This window comes from Marmota monax, unplaced genomic scaffold (genome assembly GCF_021218885.2).
Source record: "Marmota monax isolate L192 unplaced genomic scaffold, Marmota_monax_Labrador192_F-V1.1 WCK01_AAM20220418_F8-fsc00087, whole genome shotgun sequence".
NCBI lineage: Eukaryota > Metazoa > Chordata > Mammalia > Rodentia > Sciuridae > Marmota > Marmota monax.
Genome location: NW_026693476.1, coordinates 431,947 through 451,071, shown reverse-complemented (window position 1 = coordinate 451,071; position 19,125 = coordinate 431,947). Strand labels below are relative to the sequence as shown.

Genomic DNA, 19,125 nt, shown 5'->3' with positions numbered 1-19,125 from the left:
CAAATGATGTAATTTGCAGCCCACAATGATACAGTCGTTTGATCCTTGATGAAAATACAGTTTGGTGAAAAGACAGAGTTTTAAACAAATGGTGCTGGGAAAACTGGCTATCCATATGCAGAAGAATGAGACCAGATTCTAAAACATCACTTGGCACAAAACTCACATCCAAATGGATAAAATCTCAGAATTAGACCAGAAGCTATACAAACCCTAAAGGAAAAGATAGGGTCAACACTCTAACACATGAAAGAGGGCTGAGGATATGGCTCAGTCATCCAGTGCCCCTGAGTTCAATCCCTAGTACCTCCGTCACCAAAAAAAAAAAAAAAACCAACTACACTGAGATTTCATCTCACTCCCATTAGAATGTCAGCCATCAAGAATATAAACAACAATAAATGCTGGAGAGAATCTGGAGAAAAAGAAAACATGTTACAGTGTTGGTGGAATTTTAAATTAATACACTGTGGAATTAAGAATGGAGGTTCCACAAAAGACTAGAAATGGAAACATCATTGACCAGCTCTGTCACTCCTCAGTCTATATCCCAGAGAATTAAAGTCAGCATGATATAGCAATATATAGATACCCATGTATATTCTAATAAGTGAGCTCAAGGCTTGAGTGTGTAACTCCACTGTCACACACTCAAGGAAACTTGGAGCCATAAGGCTACATGTCTACACTCATAAGGAGGAATCTGGGATAGCATTGCTGTCAGGAGATTGGATCCTTGTGTATTCAGAACTGGACAGGGTGGCAGTAGACAGCCACCGAGCCTCTAGGATTCTGTCCCTCCCATCTAGAGAATGTCACATCAGTTCTTTCCTCTGCTCACTACTCTTCACTGTACTGAAGGTGTTGGTGTGGCAATTGGTGTGTAACATCCACGAGGATTACTCACCCGCATTCTTCAGCAGTTGGAGCCTGCCTCACAACATTGTCCTGGATCTCTTTATTTGTTTGTTCATTTTGTTCTGTTTTGCTCTGTTTGGGTGGCGTGGTGCGGGGAGGTAAATGTGGCAAATCACTTAGCATTTTTTGTAGAGATGATAGAAAATGAGTTGAAAGTAATGCTGCATTTGAATATCTGAGTAAGATAGAGAAAGACATAGATATAAACAGAGAAAATTAAGTAATGATCACTTGCAGAAGGTCAACTGAAGGACAGACACAAAGTGGGAGCCAACATGAGCAAATGTGCATCACCTGGACTTAACTACATCTTTCTCACCGTCCCCTTATGTTCTTCAACCCACAACGTAAAGGACTGCAGATTTGATTGAGCAGCCCATGTTTCTATTCTAAATTGGCTGCTCCTGGTAAAAATATAACCACAACATGAATGGTGCATTTTCCCACCTGCTCCATCCCCAGATCCTCAAACAACCCTGTGGAAAGGCAGGGAAGAGAAATTATCCACCTGGGCAGAATGGACCTCGAGGTGCAGCAAGGAGAAGCAACTGGCCTGAGGTTATCTGATCCCTGGAGAGCAGAAGCCAGACTAAAGCCCCACCACTAAGGCCCAGCTTGACACTGGGTATGAATCTTGACACAGTGAGTCCTCAGAGTCTCTCTTGCTCTCCTTGCTCCAAATGAGTCACCTGCCTCCTTCCCCTTCCCAGGGATTTTCTAGAGGTCTACCTGCAGAAACAAACTGCCCAGAGGATACTGTCCTGCAAAAAGTGGGTCTTCAATAGTACTTTGGGACCCTAGCCATCCCTTTGCTCTTCTCTGCTCCTCTTTGTCCATTTCCAATGTCCCATGTCCTCCCCTAACTGATTCATTGTGGTCTGTAATGAACAAATATTAATGTTTCACCAACAGTAACTCTATGTATTATGTCCAGCAATATTTTCAAATTAACACCTAATGACAGGAGAGGGCAATACTTACCCTAAGGAATAGCCTCTTAATGGTCATAGTTCAGAAGGCGTGAAGGATAGGCAGGAGCCAGCAGCATGGTACCAGTACAGAAACCTGACACTGTCCATCCATTGCCAGGCATTTTGTGACACCTTGACAGCATCAAGTCATTATTTCCCCATGACAGCCCTAGGCTATAGGAAACATTGCTACATTCCATTTCTGCACACAAGAAGACAGGCACAGATAGGTTAATTAATTTGCCTGAGGCTCCACAGCTAGAATAATCAATCAGTGCTTTAGACCAGGGGCTCTAGCTATAGCAACTGAGCTCTTAAAACATAGTGAGTCAAATTACTTATCTCTGGGACTCCCTCCAATGCAGATCCCACCAGAAAAGCAACTGCTTATTCTGTGTACACAAAAAGAGGCCAAGTTTTTAATGTCTTGGGCAAGGCAGGAACTATGGCACCCAATGTGTCCTCTCCTCATTCTCAGGGTCTCTGAGCATGGATAAGTGAAAGTCCCTTTGTCTTTGGGCTCTGAGTTTCATCACCAGTCCTTTTGAAGGCAGCCACAAAGGAGACTCAGAGTAAGGAGCAGGTGCCAGGAACTTAGCCAGCACAATGCCACTCTCATGACAAACCTTCCTCCTTCCCATTCCCACCCCTTCACCCTCTACTACAGGGGCCTTCCTGGAGTTGCCTGCAAGGGTAAGGGTTCTGGAGGACACACAAATGGACCAGGAAACGAGCAGTTCTACTTGTATCCAAGGAAAGGCCACCATTAAACCTGAGTTTTCTCTTCAGATTGTCCCTCCTGCTATTTTAGGATGTCGTGCCCAATTTCAGTTCAGTTCACTTCTCCATACTCTCCTTCAGAAAAGTTGATTCTAAACAACTGGTTCTGTCCTTGAGCTGCATAGAAAAGTGACCAAGGCTTGGAGGTAGAATCAGAGTGGAATCTTTGCTAGAAGTCTGTGCTTAGTTAGAGCTGTCCCTTACTTCTCTGAGCCTCACTCTCCTCACCCATAGAGGAGACAAGGACACTCTGCAAGATAGTGAAGAAAGGAAGGTAGCAAACTAGAATTTATGTGCAAATTATAAAGCACAGCCAAGTGTGTAGGATATTGACACAGACAGCAGGCAGCACAGTGTGGGCTTCATGGGCTAACTTGAGGTGACAGTGTCATTCCTGAAGATTTAAGGCAAGTCTGAAGACACTGATGTTGTAGCCAGTGCCCAACACTAAATGGCTACAAGGGAAGTCCCTTGGAGACTAATTCATTTTCAGGGTTGATGTCTACTTTTGATTATATGTGATAAGATACGTTCCATTAAATCCATCATAGGAACCCATCCTAAACTCACTGATAATGGCTCCATGGTCCTCTATCACACAAGCAGAAAACACATGGGATGATGTGATCTCCTCTTTTCTGCTCGGCCCAGACCCAGTGACAAACAGGACCTGTCAGGGGGAGGCCTGATACTTACACCAGTGGGTCTCCCTCCTCTCCTCCCACTGTTGGGACTTTGATCCTCCTCATGGGGTCTGGAGCAGAGACATACCTGTTAACCTGTTGCTTACCCTGCTCTCTCTCTCTCTTAAACCCCAGAGCTGTGCCTTTGACATGCTGAGGCCAAGGTTGGCTTCCTATGCCACACTCTGTTGTCTGCTTCTCCATCAATTTCAAATACATATGTGATTCTTCATTCCTATAAATTTAAATTTCAACTCTCCCCTCAAATCCAGATCTCTACAACCTCCCCACTCTTCTCAATGAAGGTGATAAACTTCCCATGAATCTATTTGAACAATTGTGTTCCAGGCATCCTTCTAAGCTCTCTCCACAGTTTCACTTTCCAAACTGGAAAGTGATTAAAAACAGTCATTCTTTTTCTTTCTGAGAAAATGCTACATGTTCTGATTTCTGTGCATTTCTTTACTTGCTTTTTCCATGGACCCTCTATGATGGTCCTTCAAGATATAGGTAGCAGTCTGCTTTATTAGGAAACGTCCAAGCCCATCCAAAAAGCTTCCTAATCACCTGCCTTGTGTCCCCACAGGGTTGCAGACAAAGACCAAGATTACATTGTTGGAAGGAGATATTCTGGATGCCCAGTGCCTGAGGACAGCCTGCCAGGGCATCTCAGTCGTCATTCATACAGCCGCCATTATTGACACCACGGGTATCATTCAGAGACAGACCGTCATAAATGTCAATCTGAAAGGTAGAGTGGCCTGGGATGACATGGGACAGGTGAAGCTGAGGGTAGCAAAGCAGGATCAGGAGGGGTAGAGAAGCCCCTGTCATGGAAACCTGGGGTTCTCTGGGCCAGTTGTCTTTGCTCACCCATCCCAGCTGACAAAAGCTCAGGGATGTTATTCTGAGGGTTTTACGTGAGGAATCCAGGGCTGAGATAGAGCAAGGCCCCCCAGGTAATCTCACACCTTTGTGGTCCATCTGCCATGAACCTCTTTCTACTGTTCCTTGATTCCAAACTTACTTGATTCTCACTCCAAATTCTTTTTTTTTAATTTGTTCTTTTTAGATATGTGTGAACGTCTAGAGCGTTCGGGTCCCTGGGTAAGGGTCACGAAATAACCGGGACACAGGGGATGCAGAGCCAAGGCAGCAATCGCAACTGCATGCTGAAGTTTATTTGCAAATTCCTTTTATCTACTTCTTCTAACAAAGCAAGCAATTCTTCAATAACACTTTACCCACATTGCCCAAATATCATGCCTCAGCGGATACACAGAGCTAGATTCAAATTGTTCCTGTTTGTTTGATAAGTACCCTCCTAAAGTTCTTTGTAGACATTATCTAATCCTCTGAGGATGCATTTGTTTCTTCAGAATGTACTGTTCCCAGGATAAGTATGCAGGAAGCTTCTTCCTCTTGGCCAAACCATGCAGAACTTGTGACTTGCGATAAGGGGAAGAGAACTTTTCCTCCTCCTAGCTGAGGTTTGCCTCAGCTGACCTAAATCACAGCCACAGCTCTTGCAAAATGTCAGGCCTGAGGGAGCTAAACTCTGCACACTTAAACCCCAACAGATATGCATAACAGTAGAGTATATTTTGACATATTACACATAAATGGAATAAAATTTCCCATTCTTATGATGTGGACATGATGTGGAGATTTACTGGTCTTATGTTTAAATACGAAGCTAGGAAAGTTATACCCAATCCATTCTACTGTTTTTTCTATTTCAGTCCCCCCGCTTCCATCCCTTCATTCCCCTTTGTCTAGTCCATTGAAACTTATATTCTTCCCTCCCCCCTTATTGTGTGTTGGCATCCACAAATCAGAGAGAACATTCGGCTTTTGGTTTTGGGGGATTGGCTTATTTCACTTAGCATAATATTCTCCAGTTACATCCATTTATTGGCAAATGCCATAATTTCGTTCTTCTTTATAGGTAAGTAATATTCCATTGTATATATAAATCACATTTTCTTTTATCATTCATCTATTGAAGAGCACCTATGTTGGTTCCATAGCTTAGCTATTGTGAATTGAGCTGCTAGAAACATTGATGTGGCTGTGTCACTATGGTATGCTAATTTTAAGTCCTTTGGGTATATGCCAAGGTGTGGGATAACTGGGTCAAATGGTGGTTCCATTCCAAGGGTTCTGAGGAATCTCCATAATACTTTCCAGAATGGTTGCACCAATGTGCAATCCCATCAGCAATGGATGAGTGTATCTTTTTCCCCACATTCTCACCAGCATTTATTGTTATTTGTATTCTTTTCTTTTTTCACTTTTTAATAAGCCACATGGCAATACAACACTTTATTTTAATAAATGTACATGAAATTTTATTTTGAATATTTCAAACATAGTACATATGCATATGTTTTTATCTCAATTAAATGATCAAACCCCAGCTTCAAAATCTTTCTAAAATCAATCATATGTAAAATTCCGGGTTTCTGAAGGGGCATATGGAGAAGCATATATGGCTTATTAAATAGCACATCTATTTAGAGAAGCATAACCTTTGCCAAATGTACAGTAGAAAGCTGACATACTGGCACATTTCAATCTTGTGTCGTATTTATTTCAGAATATTCTTAATCGCACTATTTAAATGGACACTATGATAGATTTAACTAGGAAGGTCTCCATTATAAATGTTTTGCAATCTTAACAAAAATCATAAAACTTTTGCTGGTCCTCACAACATGATTGGAAGAGCAGCTAAAACCCTTTGTAGTTAGGTGAGAACTCAATGACTGGCTGGCCTAAGGGCACTCACATAATTCAAAACCAAAAAACTCCCACACAATTTCTTCCAATTTGCATGCTACCACTAACACATAAATAATATACCTGATGGGCAAACTGTAAATCAAATCTGAAGCTCCAGCTTGACATGATTCACATAATAGATCTGGAGTTAGGATCTGAAAACAGTATTTTGGCTCTAGTGATATTAAACTTCATCAGTTATCTGGAGATTAGACTTGCCTCCCCTTCATATAGCTTATAGTGAGGTGCTACTGTTCATTTATGTTTGGTTCAAAGACAAACTGAACCAAGCTTATGTCCTTGATAATTGCCATTCTAACTGGAGTGAGATGAAATATCAATGTAGTTTTAATTTGTATTTCTTGAATTGTTACAGATGTTGATTGTTTTTTCATATATTTGTTGACAGATCGTATTTCTTCTTCTGTGAAGCGCCTTTTCAGTTCTTTTGCCTGTTTATTGACTGGGTTATTTGTTGTTGGTTTCCTTTTGGGGTGTGTGTGTGTGTGTGTGTGTGTGTGTGTGTTACATTTTTTGAGTTCTTTATATATCTTGGAGATTAGTGCTTTGCCTGAGGTGCAGGTGGCAAAGACTGTCTTCTATTCTGTAAGCTCTTTCTTCAGTTTCTTGATCATTTTCTTTGTTGTAAAGAATTTTTTAGTTTGATACTATCCCATTTATTGACTCTTGATTTTACTTCTTGTACTTTAGGAGTCTTGTTGAGGAATTTGGTTCCAAAGCTGACATGACAGATATTTGGCCTACTTTTTCTTCTAGTAGGTGCAGTGTCTCTGGTCTAATGCCCAGGTGCTTGATCCACATTAACTTGAGTTCTGTGCTGGGTGGGAGATAGGGTCTTAATTTCATTTTGCTACATATGAATCTCCAACTTTCCTAGCACCTTTTGATGAAGAGATGATCTTTTCTCTAATGTATGTTTATGATGCCTGTATAGTATGAGATAGCTGTATTTATATAGGTTTGTCTCTGTGTCTTCAACTCTGTACCATTGGTCTTCATGTCTCTTTTGGTGCGAATACCATGCCATTTTGGTTACTATAGGTCTGTAGTATAATTTAAGAACTGGTATCGGGATGCATCCTGCCTCACTTTTCTCGCTAAGGATTGCTCTGGCTATTCTGGGCCTCTTATTTTTCCAAATGAACTTCATTATTGCCTTTTCTATTTCTATGTAGAACATCATTGGAAATGTAATAGGAATTGCATTAAAGTCTGTATAATGTTTTTGGTAATATAACCATTTTGACAGTATTAATTCACCTCTCCAAGAACATGGGAGATCTTTCCATCTTCTAAGGTCTTCTTCATTTTCCTTCCTTAGTGTTCTGTAGATTTCATTGTAGAGGTCTTTCACCTCTTTTGTTAGATTGATTTCTGAATATTTTAATTTTTCAGGCTATTGTGAATGTGATACTTTTCCTAATTTCTCTTTCAGTTGATTCATCACTGATATAAAGTAATGCAATTGATTTATGGGTGTTAATTTTATATCCTGCTACTTTGCTGAATTCAATTATGAGTTCTAGAAGTTTTTTGGTGGAGTTTTTGGATCTTCTAAATATTGAATCATGTCATAATCAAATAGAGATAGTCTGAGTTCTTCTTTTCCTATTTCTCTCCCTTTAATTTCTTTCATCTAATTGTTCTGGCTCGGTTTCAAGGACTAACAAGTAGTGAAAGAGGGTATCCTTCTTTTGTTCCAGTTTTTAGAGGGAATGCTTTCCATTTTTCTCCATTTAGAATGATGTTGGCCTTGGGTTTAACATGTATAACTTTTACAATGTTGAGATATGTTCCTATTATCCCTAGTGGGAATCTGTTTTGAACATGAATGGATGCTATATTTTGTCAAACACTTTTCCTGTATCTATTGATATAATCATGTGATTCTTATCTTTAAAATTATTGATATGATAAATTATGTTTACTGATTTCCATATCCTGAACCAACTTTGCATCCCTGAAATGAACCCCATTTTATCATGGAGCACTATCTTTTTAATATGTTTTTGTATGTGATTTTCCAGTATTTTATTAAGAATTTTTGCATCTATGTTCATCAGGTTTATTAGTTTGAAGTTTTTTTCCTTGATGTGTCTTTGTCTGATTTTGGTATCAGGGTGATACTAGCTTCATGAAATGATTTAGACAGGTTCCCTCCCTTTCAATTTCATGTCTTCTATTGCTTTTGATGTTGGTTTTCTCTTCTTTTTCTAGGACTTTGGGGCATAATGTTAGGTAATTTATTTCTTGACTTTCTATTCCTTTAATGAATAAGCTCAATGCAATGCCTTCATAGTGTCAGAGAGATTTTTGTATATCACTATTCTCATTTACCTTTAAGCATTTTTTAAATTTCTTCTGCTATACAGTGGTCATTCAATAGCATATTATTTAGTCTCCATGTGTTAGAGTAGCTTCTATTCTTAATTCTATCATTGATTTCTAATTTCATTCTGTTATGATCTGGTAAAATTCAAGACATTATTTCCATTTTGGGGGTATTTTCTAAGCCATATGATCTATTTTAGAGAAGGATTCACATACTGCTAAGAAGAAAGTATATTCAATCATTGATGGATTCTATATATGTCCATTAGGTCTAAATTAATTGGTTTTTTTTTAATTCTATAGTTTATTTATTTAATTTTTGTTTGGAGGATATATCCAGTGGTGAGAGAAGTGTGTTATAGTCACCTAGTATTATTGTGTTGTGGTCTGTTGGATTCTTGAAATTTAAAAGGGTTTGTTTGATGTACATGGATGCTCCATTGTGTGGGGAATAAATATTTATGATTATTAAGCAGTATAAAATGTCCTTCTTTGTCCTTTCTGATTGACTTTGGCTTGAAGACCACTTCATTTGATATGAGGACAGAAGCCCCTGCTTGTTTACGAGATCCATGTGAATGATATGTTTTTTTCCATCCTTTTATCTTCAGTCTCTGGCTGTCTTTGCCTATAAGGGTGAGTCTCTTTGAGACAGCATATTGTTGGATCTTGTTTTTAATCCAATCAGTCAGTCTCTGTGTTTTTATTGATGAATTCAGGCTATTTACATTCAATGTTATTATTGAGAAATTATTTTTATACCCTTTGATTTTGATTTATTTCTGATTTTTCTTTGAATTACTTTCCCCTTTGATTGACTGTTCTTCTAGTATAGTTCCTCCCTTTGCTGGCTTTCACATTTATTTTTCATTCTTCTTCATGTAATATCTTATTGAGTATGTTTTTTTATTGCCCACTTTCTTGTTGTGAATTCTTTTAACTTTTATTTATCATGGAAGGTTTTTATTTAATCATCAACTCTGAAGCTTAATTTTTTGCTGGGTATAATATTCTTGGCTGGCATCCATTTTCTTTCAGAGCTTGGTACATACTATTCCAAGACCTCCTAGCTTTGAGTGCCTTGAGTTGAGAAATCAGTTGAGATTTGGATTGATTTTCCTATAAAAGCAACCTGTCATTTGTCTCTGGCAGCCTTTAAAATTCTACCCATATTCTGTATGTTAGGCATAACATAAGCCTCCTAATTTGATTTTTCCATTTCATTGTTTAGGTTTAGGAAATTTTATGATATTACTTCATTGAAAAGACCGTGCATTCCTTTGGTTTGTATCTCCAAGCCTTTATATATATATTGATAAATCTTAAATTTCATCTTTTCAGGTTATTGCATATTTCATGAAGGTTCTGTACCTGGTCTCTTAATGTCTTTTCTCCATGGCAAACTTTATTTTTAAGCTTATGTATTTTGTCTTCATTGCCTGAAACTCTGTCTTCCAAGTGGTCTAGTCTGTTAGTAATGTTTTCCAATGAATCTATTATTTGGTTTAGTGATTCCTTCATTTCAAGGGTTTCTGCTTGATTTTTTTTTCAGAATCTCTATCTCTTTATTGAAGCGATCTTTCATTTCCTGTGTTTTTCTTTGATTTAGCTCCTTACAACATTCTTTCCCTCATAGATCGATTGAATTATACATTTTGCACTCCTTTCTGACGTTTCTTCCACTGTGGTGTTTATGGATTCTGTTATTGAAATATCTTGGTTTGTTTGAGTGATTCGTTCCTAGCTTTTCCATGTTTGTGTGTCTACCCATCTAGCACTGTGGATCTGAGGCAGTAGTGATTCTACCCTGTGGACTTAGTGTGTCCCTGAATTTCAAGTATCTCACCATTTAGGGGGAGACAAATAATGACAACCACTAATGCAAACTATATACAGCATTAAATCAAATAGTTCCTCCTATGATGTCTAAAATGTCAATTGTCACAATCAACAGAAATGATATGATTAGTTATTGCCTACAGTAAAAACTGTAATTTGTAAAAGGGTTTACAATTTTGAAAGTTAGATAGGGAGAGGACTGAGGTGATATAGAATGTGATGATTGCGAGGGTGGAGGAGAGAAGATAGAAGTAAAAAATTTAAAGGAAAAGTGAAAGAGAGAACAACAGATATAGGCTATTAGCAGAAGAAAAAAGAGAGAGAGATAATCAAGAGAAACACATAAGTGATATATATATATATATATATATATATATATATATATATATACACACACACATACACATATATTTTTGAGGTAAAATTCTTTAAATTAAAAATAAAATAAAGAATTCAAAAGAAAACTGAAATATACTAACCAAACATTTTAGTCCTCAAAATACTGATCCATGAAAAATTACTGATTTCAAAAATTCTAGAAATGAGATAAAGAACAAATATGAGTATGTGTTCATTAACTATTAAGATCACAATTGAACAGAGAAAAGAAGAAAAAAACCTCAATGAAAAGTTAAAGAATTTTTTTGTTGGAGTTCAAATGACTCTCAGCTTTCCTTCTCTGCGGTGTTATGTAAGATCGTCTGGATGTTATACCTGCTTTACCTTCAGGATGGAGGTTGCTGGAGTAAGAGAGTTAATTCCGTAGGCAGAACTCCTGAATGCAGGGTTTAGGCTTAGGTATGCTCCACGTTCTTAGCCGAATGCCAATTGGTCTGAAGATTTTAAATCAGAACACCTCCAGGGCCCAGCAATTGGGGATCCATGCTGGAAGACTGCACCCCAGGGATCTCCTCTGGTTTCCACTACCTCGCCTGCAGGCCATGTATTTCCTGATCTCAGATTCAGTCTATAATCTCAGTCTCTCTCATCCCCGCCCTTTTGAGTTCCTGGCCAGGTGCATCTCTCCCAGATGGTCCTACAAGCAACCAGATTGGAGATAGAGGGGAATAGCCTGGTGGGTTTCCACAACCAGTTGTCCCCTGATTGTGGAAAACTCTCTCCATGTTTGATTTTCTCCTGGTCACTTAGGCATACTCTGTCTCATACAGTGTGTATTTTCTAGCCCGTGTTTTGGGACAAACTCCAGTTTGCCAGGAATTGGTTCCCTCTGTGCACGTCTCTGAGCTGTGGCTGCAAAATGTATCCTTCTTCTGTCCTCCACACACAGCCAGGAGAGATGTGGCTTTTTTCCCATACAAGGTTATTGTTCATCATGCCTTTCAGTTTAGTTGGGCACTGTCTTTGATCTGTAAACTCTCTTCCCACACATGCTTCAGGACATCTAAAAATGCAGCTTCCCTTAATTCCCTGATCCTTCCACTTTGTTCTCAAAGGGACCATTCTGGATGGTGCCGGGGGATTTCTTCCTTATTTTATTATATCCAACCTCCTGAGTTCCTGATCTGCTTTGAATGGCCAGTATTAAGTTCCAGTAAAGCACTCACTCCTTTATTTTGTTCACCCACCTTGCTGAGAAGCTGCCTATCTGCTTTCTTTTGTTTCTCACCATGGAGCAAACAGGAAAGCATCATTCTCTATTTCATGGTCTCGAAGTCACTTACTCCAAATTCCTGAGATTCATCCACTCCCTGCCTGCCTGGGCCAGAAGAGACCTTGAAAGTGCCTCCTCCTTCATGCTTCAGCTCTTCAATCAGGACTGTTGAGAACATCCCGATCCCTCCTAGCCACCTCAGGGAAGGATTCTTCTCCAGAATACTGGCAAAGCTGGCCCACAAAGGTCTGCTTAGACAGAGTGGCCCAGCACTCCCCAACCCGTGATATATTTAAGAAATTATCATTTTCCATTGTCCATAATACTACTTCTTGAGCTTATTGAGCCCACCATTGTGAGGCAGATCCTACTCAGATACAAGGTAACTCTTCCACAGATCCTCATTACCAAATTCTAGGTGACACGTTCTAAATTTCTGCCTTTTAATTCTTCAAATTAGGCACATTAGCTTAGGGAAAACTGCTATGCTGAGCCTCAGAGGACAGTAATTACCACACCAGTGAAATACAAGCCCTGGCTTCTTTGTCTTCCATGCCTTGAAGTCCACATTTAGTGACTCAGAGACTCCTTTCCCAAAGCTACCAAAAGGTACTTTTGAGTCCCCAAATCATTAGAAGAATGCCACTGGCTATTTCTTACATAGCCATATGCTGACCATCCACAAGGTAGGAATTTCCATGACTTAACCTGAGTTTCATTAGTACTCCTATCTACTCTCTGCTTCTATTTCAACAATTTGTGCTGGAGGCACAAATAAAGAAATATAATGTCGATGTTTCCTGCTGGTTAACATTTTCTCTAATATATGTATTGATTTTTGTAACAAATTTGGCTCTTTCTCCAGAAAATCAAATTACACCTTAAAGGGGAGAATAAATAAAACACTACACAAATACAGTATTTCTTCTTAAGGCAAGAAACTCTGCATCACCTCCAGGACATGTAGGTCTATTCTGCTACAGGGATTTCACACAATGCCAACATTATAGGTCTTCCCAGCAGAAGGCTCATTCTTTCTTTTGGTTTCAAAGAAGCTCAGTAGTAAAGTCCAGTCTGACACTAAAGAAAGCTAAGTGAAGGGAATGATTATCACTGCTACTGCTCATAACTAGGCAGAGTGATAGAAAACTTTGGAGTGGGTTTTGAGGGAACACACTGTCAGGAATAGAAGCTGGGTCACTAGTACTTCCCCACAACTCAATAACGGTTGCTCAGTGACCCAAACAATGTCCTGGTTACCAAGTTTGTTTTTTTTTTAATCCTCAGCAAATGTGAAAAATGGCAGCACAGTAATATCTATTTAACAGTGCATGCCCTCTATAAACAACCATGCATGAGCTTATATAATGTAAAATTCCAACCATCCTTGACGGTATGAGCTCTGGAGTTTTTAGATTTCAAGGTCTTTTCTTTAATGAAATGATATGCATGAAAAAGATTGGCTGACTGATTGACCAATTTTCTTGGAAGTTCTTGGAATCAAACCCAGGGCCCAGAGCATGCTAAACAAGCACTCTACCACAGAATAATAATCCCAGTACAAATGGCAATATGTTAATAGCCACATGGCAAAATATTAACTGGAAATCCTATGCTCATTTCTGAAATCAAAACACAGACACACACACACACACACACACACATGCAAAACATGAATAGATACACACATATAGGAAAAGACAGATCTATAAACCTGAAAGGCAAGAAATTATTCATTATACATCACAAATGTCAGACTCTTTTCTGCAATTTTCCCCAAGGCCTTAGTATTGCAGCTGTGAATTTAGGACAGGGAAAAATACAGTTGGATCAGGAGTAAACTGCTCTATTGTGATAGCAATGGCCATAGTGACTTATTTTCTGACACTGACAATTTATTCCCCATGGACAGGTACCCAGCTCCTGTTGGATGCCTGCATCCAAGCTAGTGTGCCATTCTTCATCTACACCAGCTCAATAGCGGTAGCTGGACCCAACTCCTACAAGGAGATTGTCCAGAATGGCCACGAGGAAGAGCATCATGAAACTACATGGACTGCTTCATACCCCTACAGCAAAAAGCTGGCTGAGAAGGCTGTGCTGGCAGCTAATGGGAGCACTCTGAAAAATGGGGGCAACCTGTGGACTTGTTCCTTAAGGCCCCCATACATCTATGGGGAAGGAAGCCCTGTACTTTCTGGAATTGTGAATAGGGCCCTCGAGAACAATGGAGTCCTGGAAAATACAGGAAAGTTCTCTGTAGCTAACCCGGTCTACGTGGGCAATGCGGCCTGGGCACACATTCTGGCCTGCAGGGCTCTGAGGGACCCCAAGAAGGCCGTGAGCATCCAAGGACAGTTCTACTACATCACAGATGACACACCTCACCAAAGCTATGATGATTTCCGTTACAACATGTCCAAAGAATGGGGCCTCCGCCCTGACTCCAGGCTGAGACTTCCTCTCTCTCTGAGGTACTGGCTTGCCTTCCTGTTGGAGACAGTGAGCTTCCTTCTGAGTCCCATTTACAAATATCAACCTCCCTTTAGCCGCTATTTACTGACAACATCAAATAGTGTGTTTACCTTCTCCTACAAGAAAGCTCAGCGAGATCTGGGTTATAAGCCCTTAAACACCTGGGAAGAAGCCAAAGAGAAAACTGTGGAGTGGATTGGCTCACTGGTGGAAAAACACAAGGGAGCACTGAAGAAAAAGACTCCCTGATGGGCAGATGGCAGGGAAGGGGCCCGGGTTTTGTCAGGAGCTATATGTCGAGCTCCTCTACCTGGCTCCCTCCAGAAAGTGACCAATGAACCATCCCAGGTTCTGCTGCCTCCCTTTCACACAATGGTCAACTTAGTGATTTCCTCTGGCCTCCTTTTGGTTCTATTTCCTCTTTCCAGTGCTAAAGCTTTTCTTTTCCTTGAATGTCTCTCATTCCTTCATAAAGCTTAATGAAAAGACCAATAAATGTTTTAATGCATACCAGGATAAAGGGTGTTTTCATGAATTGCAATTTCCTATTTTCCTTCGTCTTTGAAGTATGGCTACCTCTGGTTCAAAAATAGAGAAGAACAGGGGTGTGAAAAACAAGATTAAGGCCTGATTGGATCCTGAGACTGACTGCAGGCTGCAAGGTTTCAGGCATGTACTGAACTTCATCGCTAGGGCCCACAGACCAAAGCCAAGTGGAGTTTCTCATGCTGAAACTCCACACCACAAGCTGAAAATAAATTATTCATCCAACCATCAAGAAATCAGGAAGGAGATAATGACCATATTCTCACACAGGCCAGGTAGAGTCAACAAAACAAAACAAAAAAAAAGGGGCACTCTGCTTTCACATTCACAGGGAAATAACCTTTGAAATGATCAATCTGATTTGTGTTATCTGATTTGGTTTCCTTCAGGCCTTTTACACCTAAAAGACACCTCCTGTCCTATACTCACTGAACACTCTAAGTTCAATATGCATTACCCCATCCTAGAACCACAAGTAAAACACAAGGAAAATCTATAAACTTAGTCTGTTACATTTTGACACCTGGGAATACACAAATCACAAATTCAGTTGATTTGGATTACCATTAAGACATATCTTATTCCTGTGGTCTGAAGGATAAAGGAGGGAAAATACCTTTAGGAACAACTTGCAACACCCATAGCAGCATAAAGAACAGCACACCTAGCGGGGAGTCCAAGATAAGGGTAATGTCAGTAATGAAATGTCCCTTCAGGCACCTCAGATGCCCATAAAACAAGAGTAAGTCTCTACCCAACTCTGATGAGGTCTATACACCTTCAATATTTCTTATTCCAGTAGCACAAGAAGTAAAGGTGATAGGTGGAATCTGGTAACGGCCTTTACTCTCACTTTTAGCCCAGTGATTTCTGTCATTGAACACACTGAGGCATTTTCACAAATGGAGGCATTGTCACCAAAAGGCAGACAAGGGTGAGCAGAGGAAGAGAAGTGAATATTGGATTGGACAGTGGCCTCCATGGAGTCCTGGAGCCCATGGAGTCCTTCATAAGCATAAGGCCTCCAAATGCTTGGGACAACAGGGTCCTCCATTCCTACCTCAGACTGCAACAGAACTGCCTCTTAGAGGCAATCAGAGCTCCTTCACACACACTAGCATGCCCTGCATGAAATGCAGCACACAGAGGAGGAAAAGCCAACAGGGCAATCAATGGCAGGCAGCTCCAGCTTGCAATCTCCCTTCCCCTACCTACTCCTGGGGACTGCAGCCTATGGCAGAGGAATAAGGAAAATCAAGGTAGATGCTCAGCCACTGGCTTAAGTGCTAGAAGGGGAAATGAGCACAGAGAGAAGAGCTGAGCCTAAGGTGTTGGGGGAACCTTAAGAGAGTAGGTGGGACTCTGGGAGAAGACCAAGTGGTTTCACCTTAAGTAACAGCCTGAGAGCTGGTGAGGAGGGCAGGGTGAGGTGAGGGATAAGGAGAGGAGACCCGAGGGGAGCACAGAGGCTTGACTCCAGCTGAGCAGGGATTGGTGGAGGAGATTAGGTATCATAGGTGCCAGGATGACCTTTGCACTGGGCAAGCCCAGCCTAGAGGGCCCACCTAGAGTGGAATGTCCAAGTGGGTGACGTCCTGCTCAAGTCCTAGTGGTAGAAAGGAAATTTTTTTTCTCTTATCAGAACAAGGAATGAGCCCAGGTGAGCTTTATCCCCAGCAGTATTCTTTCCTTTTTAATTTTTAGAGGGGTTCTCACTAAATTGCCAGGGCTGGCCATAAATGTGTGATCCTCTTGCCTCAGCATCCACAGTCCCAGGAACTAGAGGTGTGTGTTGCACTGAATAGAATTTTTATTTAAAACGTTTTCATCTTTAAATATTTGGATCTATTTCTAAACTTGACTACCACAGGATGTATAGGTAGCAAAAGATTACTTCAAGAGAGAGAGAGAGACCCTGAAAAAAAAAGTCAAAAATCCTTGAAGTGAAGGATACAATAAATCAAATAAAAAAAAACTCAATAGAAAATATAACCAACAGACTAGATCACGTGGAAGAAAGACTGTCACATAATGAAGACAACGTATATAATTTGGAAAATAAAGTTGATCACACAGTGAAGACAGTAAGAAACCATGAACAGAACATCCAAAAATTATGGGACAGCATCAAAAGACCAAATCTAAGAGTTATTGGAATAGAGGAAGGCACAGATTTTTATACCAAAGGAAAGCACAATTTCTTCAATGAGATAATATCAGAAAATTTCCCAAGCATGAAGCACGAATTGGAAAACAAAATACAAGAGACTTACAGGACACCAAAAGTACAAACTTCCAACAGATCTACACCATTCTATTATAATGAAAATGCCTAGCATACAGAATAAGGACAGAATCTTAAAAGCTGCAAGAGAGAGGAATCAGATCACATATGGGGGAGACCAATTCATATCTCAGCAGATTTTTCAACCCAGCCCCTCAAAGCCAGGAGATCCTGGAACAACATACACCAAGCTCTGAAAGAAAATGGATCCCAACCAAGAATCTTATATCCAGCAAAACTAAGTTTTAGATTTAATGATGAAATAAAAACCTTTCATGATTAACAAAAGTTAAAAGAATTTACAACTAGAAAGCCTGCACTAGAGAACATCTTCAGCAAAGTATTCCAAGAAGAGGAAATAAAAAACAATTATGAAAATCAGCATTGGGTGGGACTACACTAAAGGAAAATCTAACCAGAAGAGAAACCAAGTCATGTTAAATACCAAAAATAAACAAAAATGGCTGGAAATACAAATTATGTCTCAATAATAACCCTGAATGTTAATGGCCTAAACTCACCAATCAAAATACATATACTAGCAGATTGGAATTAAAAAAAAAAGACCCAACAATATGCTGCCTCCAAGAGACTCATCTCATCGAAAAAGACATTCACAGACTGAAGGTGAAGGGTTGGGAAAAATCATAGCACTCACATGGTCTGTGGAAGCAAGCAGGGGTTTCCATCCTCATATCAAACAAAGTAGACTTCAAACTAAAGTCAATCAAAAAGGATAAAGAAGGACAATACATACTGCTCAAGGGAACCATACACCAACAAGACTTAATAATTATAAATATATATGCCCCAAACAATGGAGCAGCTATGTTCATCAAACAAACCCTTCTCAAGTTCAAGAGTCAAATAGACCACAACACAGTAATTTTGGGTGACTTTAACACAATTCTTTAATAACTAGATAGATCTTCCAAACAAAAGCTGAACAAAGAAACTATAGAACTCAATAATATAATCAATAACTTAGACTTAACTGACATATATAGAATATTCCAAACTTCAACGAGAGAATATACTTTCTTCTCAGCAGCACATGGATCCTTCTCTAAAATAGACCACATACTATGCCACAAAACAACTCTTAGCAAATATAAAAAGTAGAGATTCTAACCTGCATTCTATCAGACCATAATGGAATGAAATTAGAAATTAATGATAAAAGAAGAAATAAAATCCACTCCAATACCTGGAGACTAAATAATATGTTACTGAATGAACAACGGGTTACAGAAGACATCAAGGAGGAGATTAAAAAGTTTTTAGAGGTGAATGAGAACACAGATACAACATACCGAAATCTCTGGGACACTATTAAAGCAATTCTAAAAGGAAAGTTCACTGCATGGAGTTCATTCCTTAAAAGAAGAAAAAGTCAACAAATAAATGTCTTACACTATATCTCAAAGTCCTAGAAAAAGAAGAACAAATCAACACCAAAAGCAGCAGAAGACAGGAAATAATTAAAATCAGAGCTGAAATCAATGAAGTTGAAACAAAAGAAACAACTGAAACAATTGACAGAACAAAAAGTTGGTTTTTTGAAAAAATAAATAAAATTGACAAACTCTTAGCCATGCTAACAAAGAGAAGGAGAGAGAAAACTCAAATCACTAACATACATGATGAAAAAGGAAATATCATGACACTACATAAATACATAAGATAATTAGAAATTATTTTGAAAACCTGTACTCCAATAAAATAGAAAATATTGAAGGCATCAAAAAACTTCTAGAGTCATATAATTTGCCCAAATTGAATCAGGATGATATACACAATTTAAACAGATCAATTTTAAGTGATGAAATAGCAGATGTCATCAAAAGTCTACCAACCAAGAAAAGCCCAGTACCAGACAGA

The 19,125-nt window shown here is 39.4% G+C and overlaps 1 protein-coding gene across 1 annotated transcript in view; it reads left to right on the top strand.

The window, feature by feature from the left end:
- The window catches only part of Hsd3b1 (hydroxy-delta-5-steroid dehydrogenase, 3 beta- and steroid delta-isomerase 1), a 39,733-nt gene extending 24,809 nt beyond the window's left edge, over window positions 1-14,924 (top strand). Inside the window, exons 3-4 of the mRNA XM_046458172.2 lie at window positions 3,939-4,103; window positions 13,852-14,924. Coding sequence (XP_046314128.1) covers window positions 3,939-4,103; window positions 13,852-14,663 — 977 coding nt within the window. The 3' untranslated portion in view covers window positions 14,664-14,924. The remainder of the gene's footprint in view (window positions 1-3,938; window positions 4,104-13,851) is intronic.
- The last annotated feature ends 4,201 nt before the right edge of the window (window positions 14,925-19,125 follow it).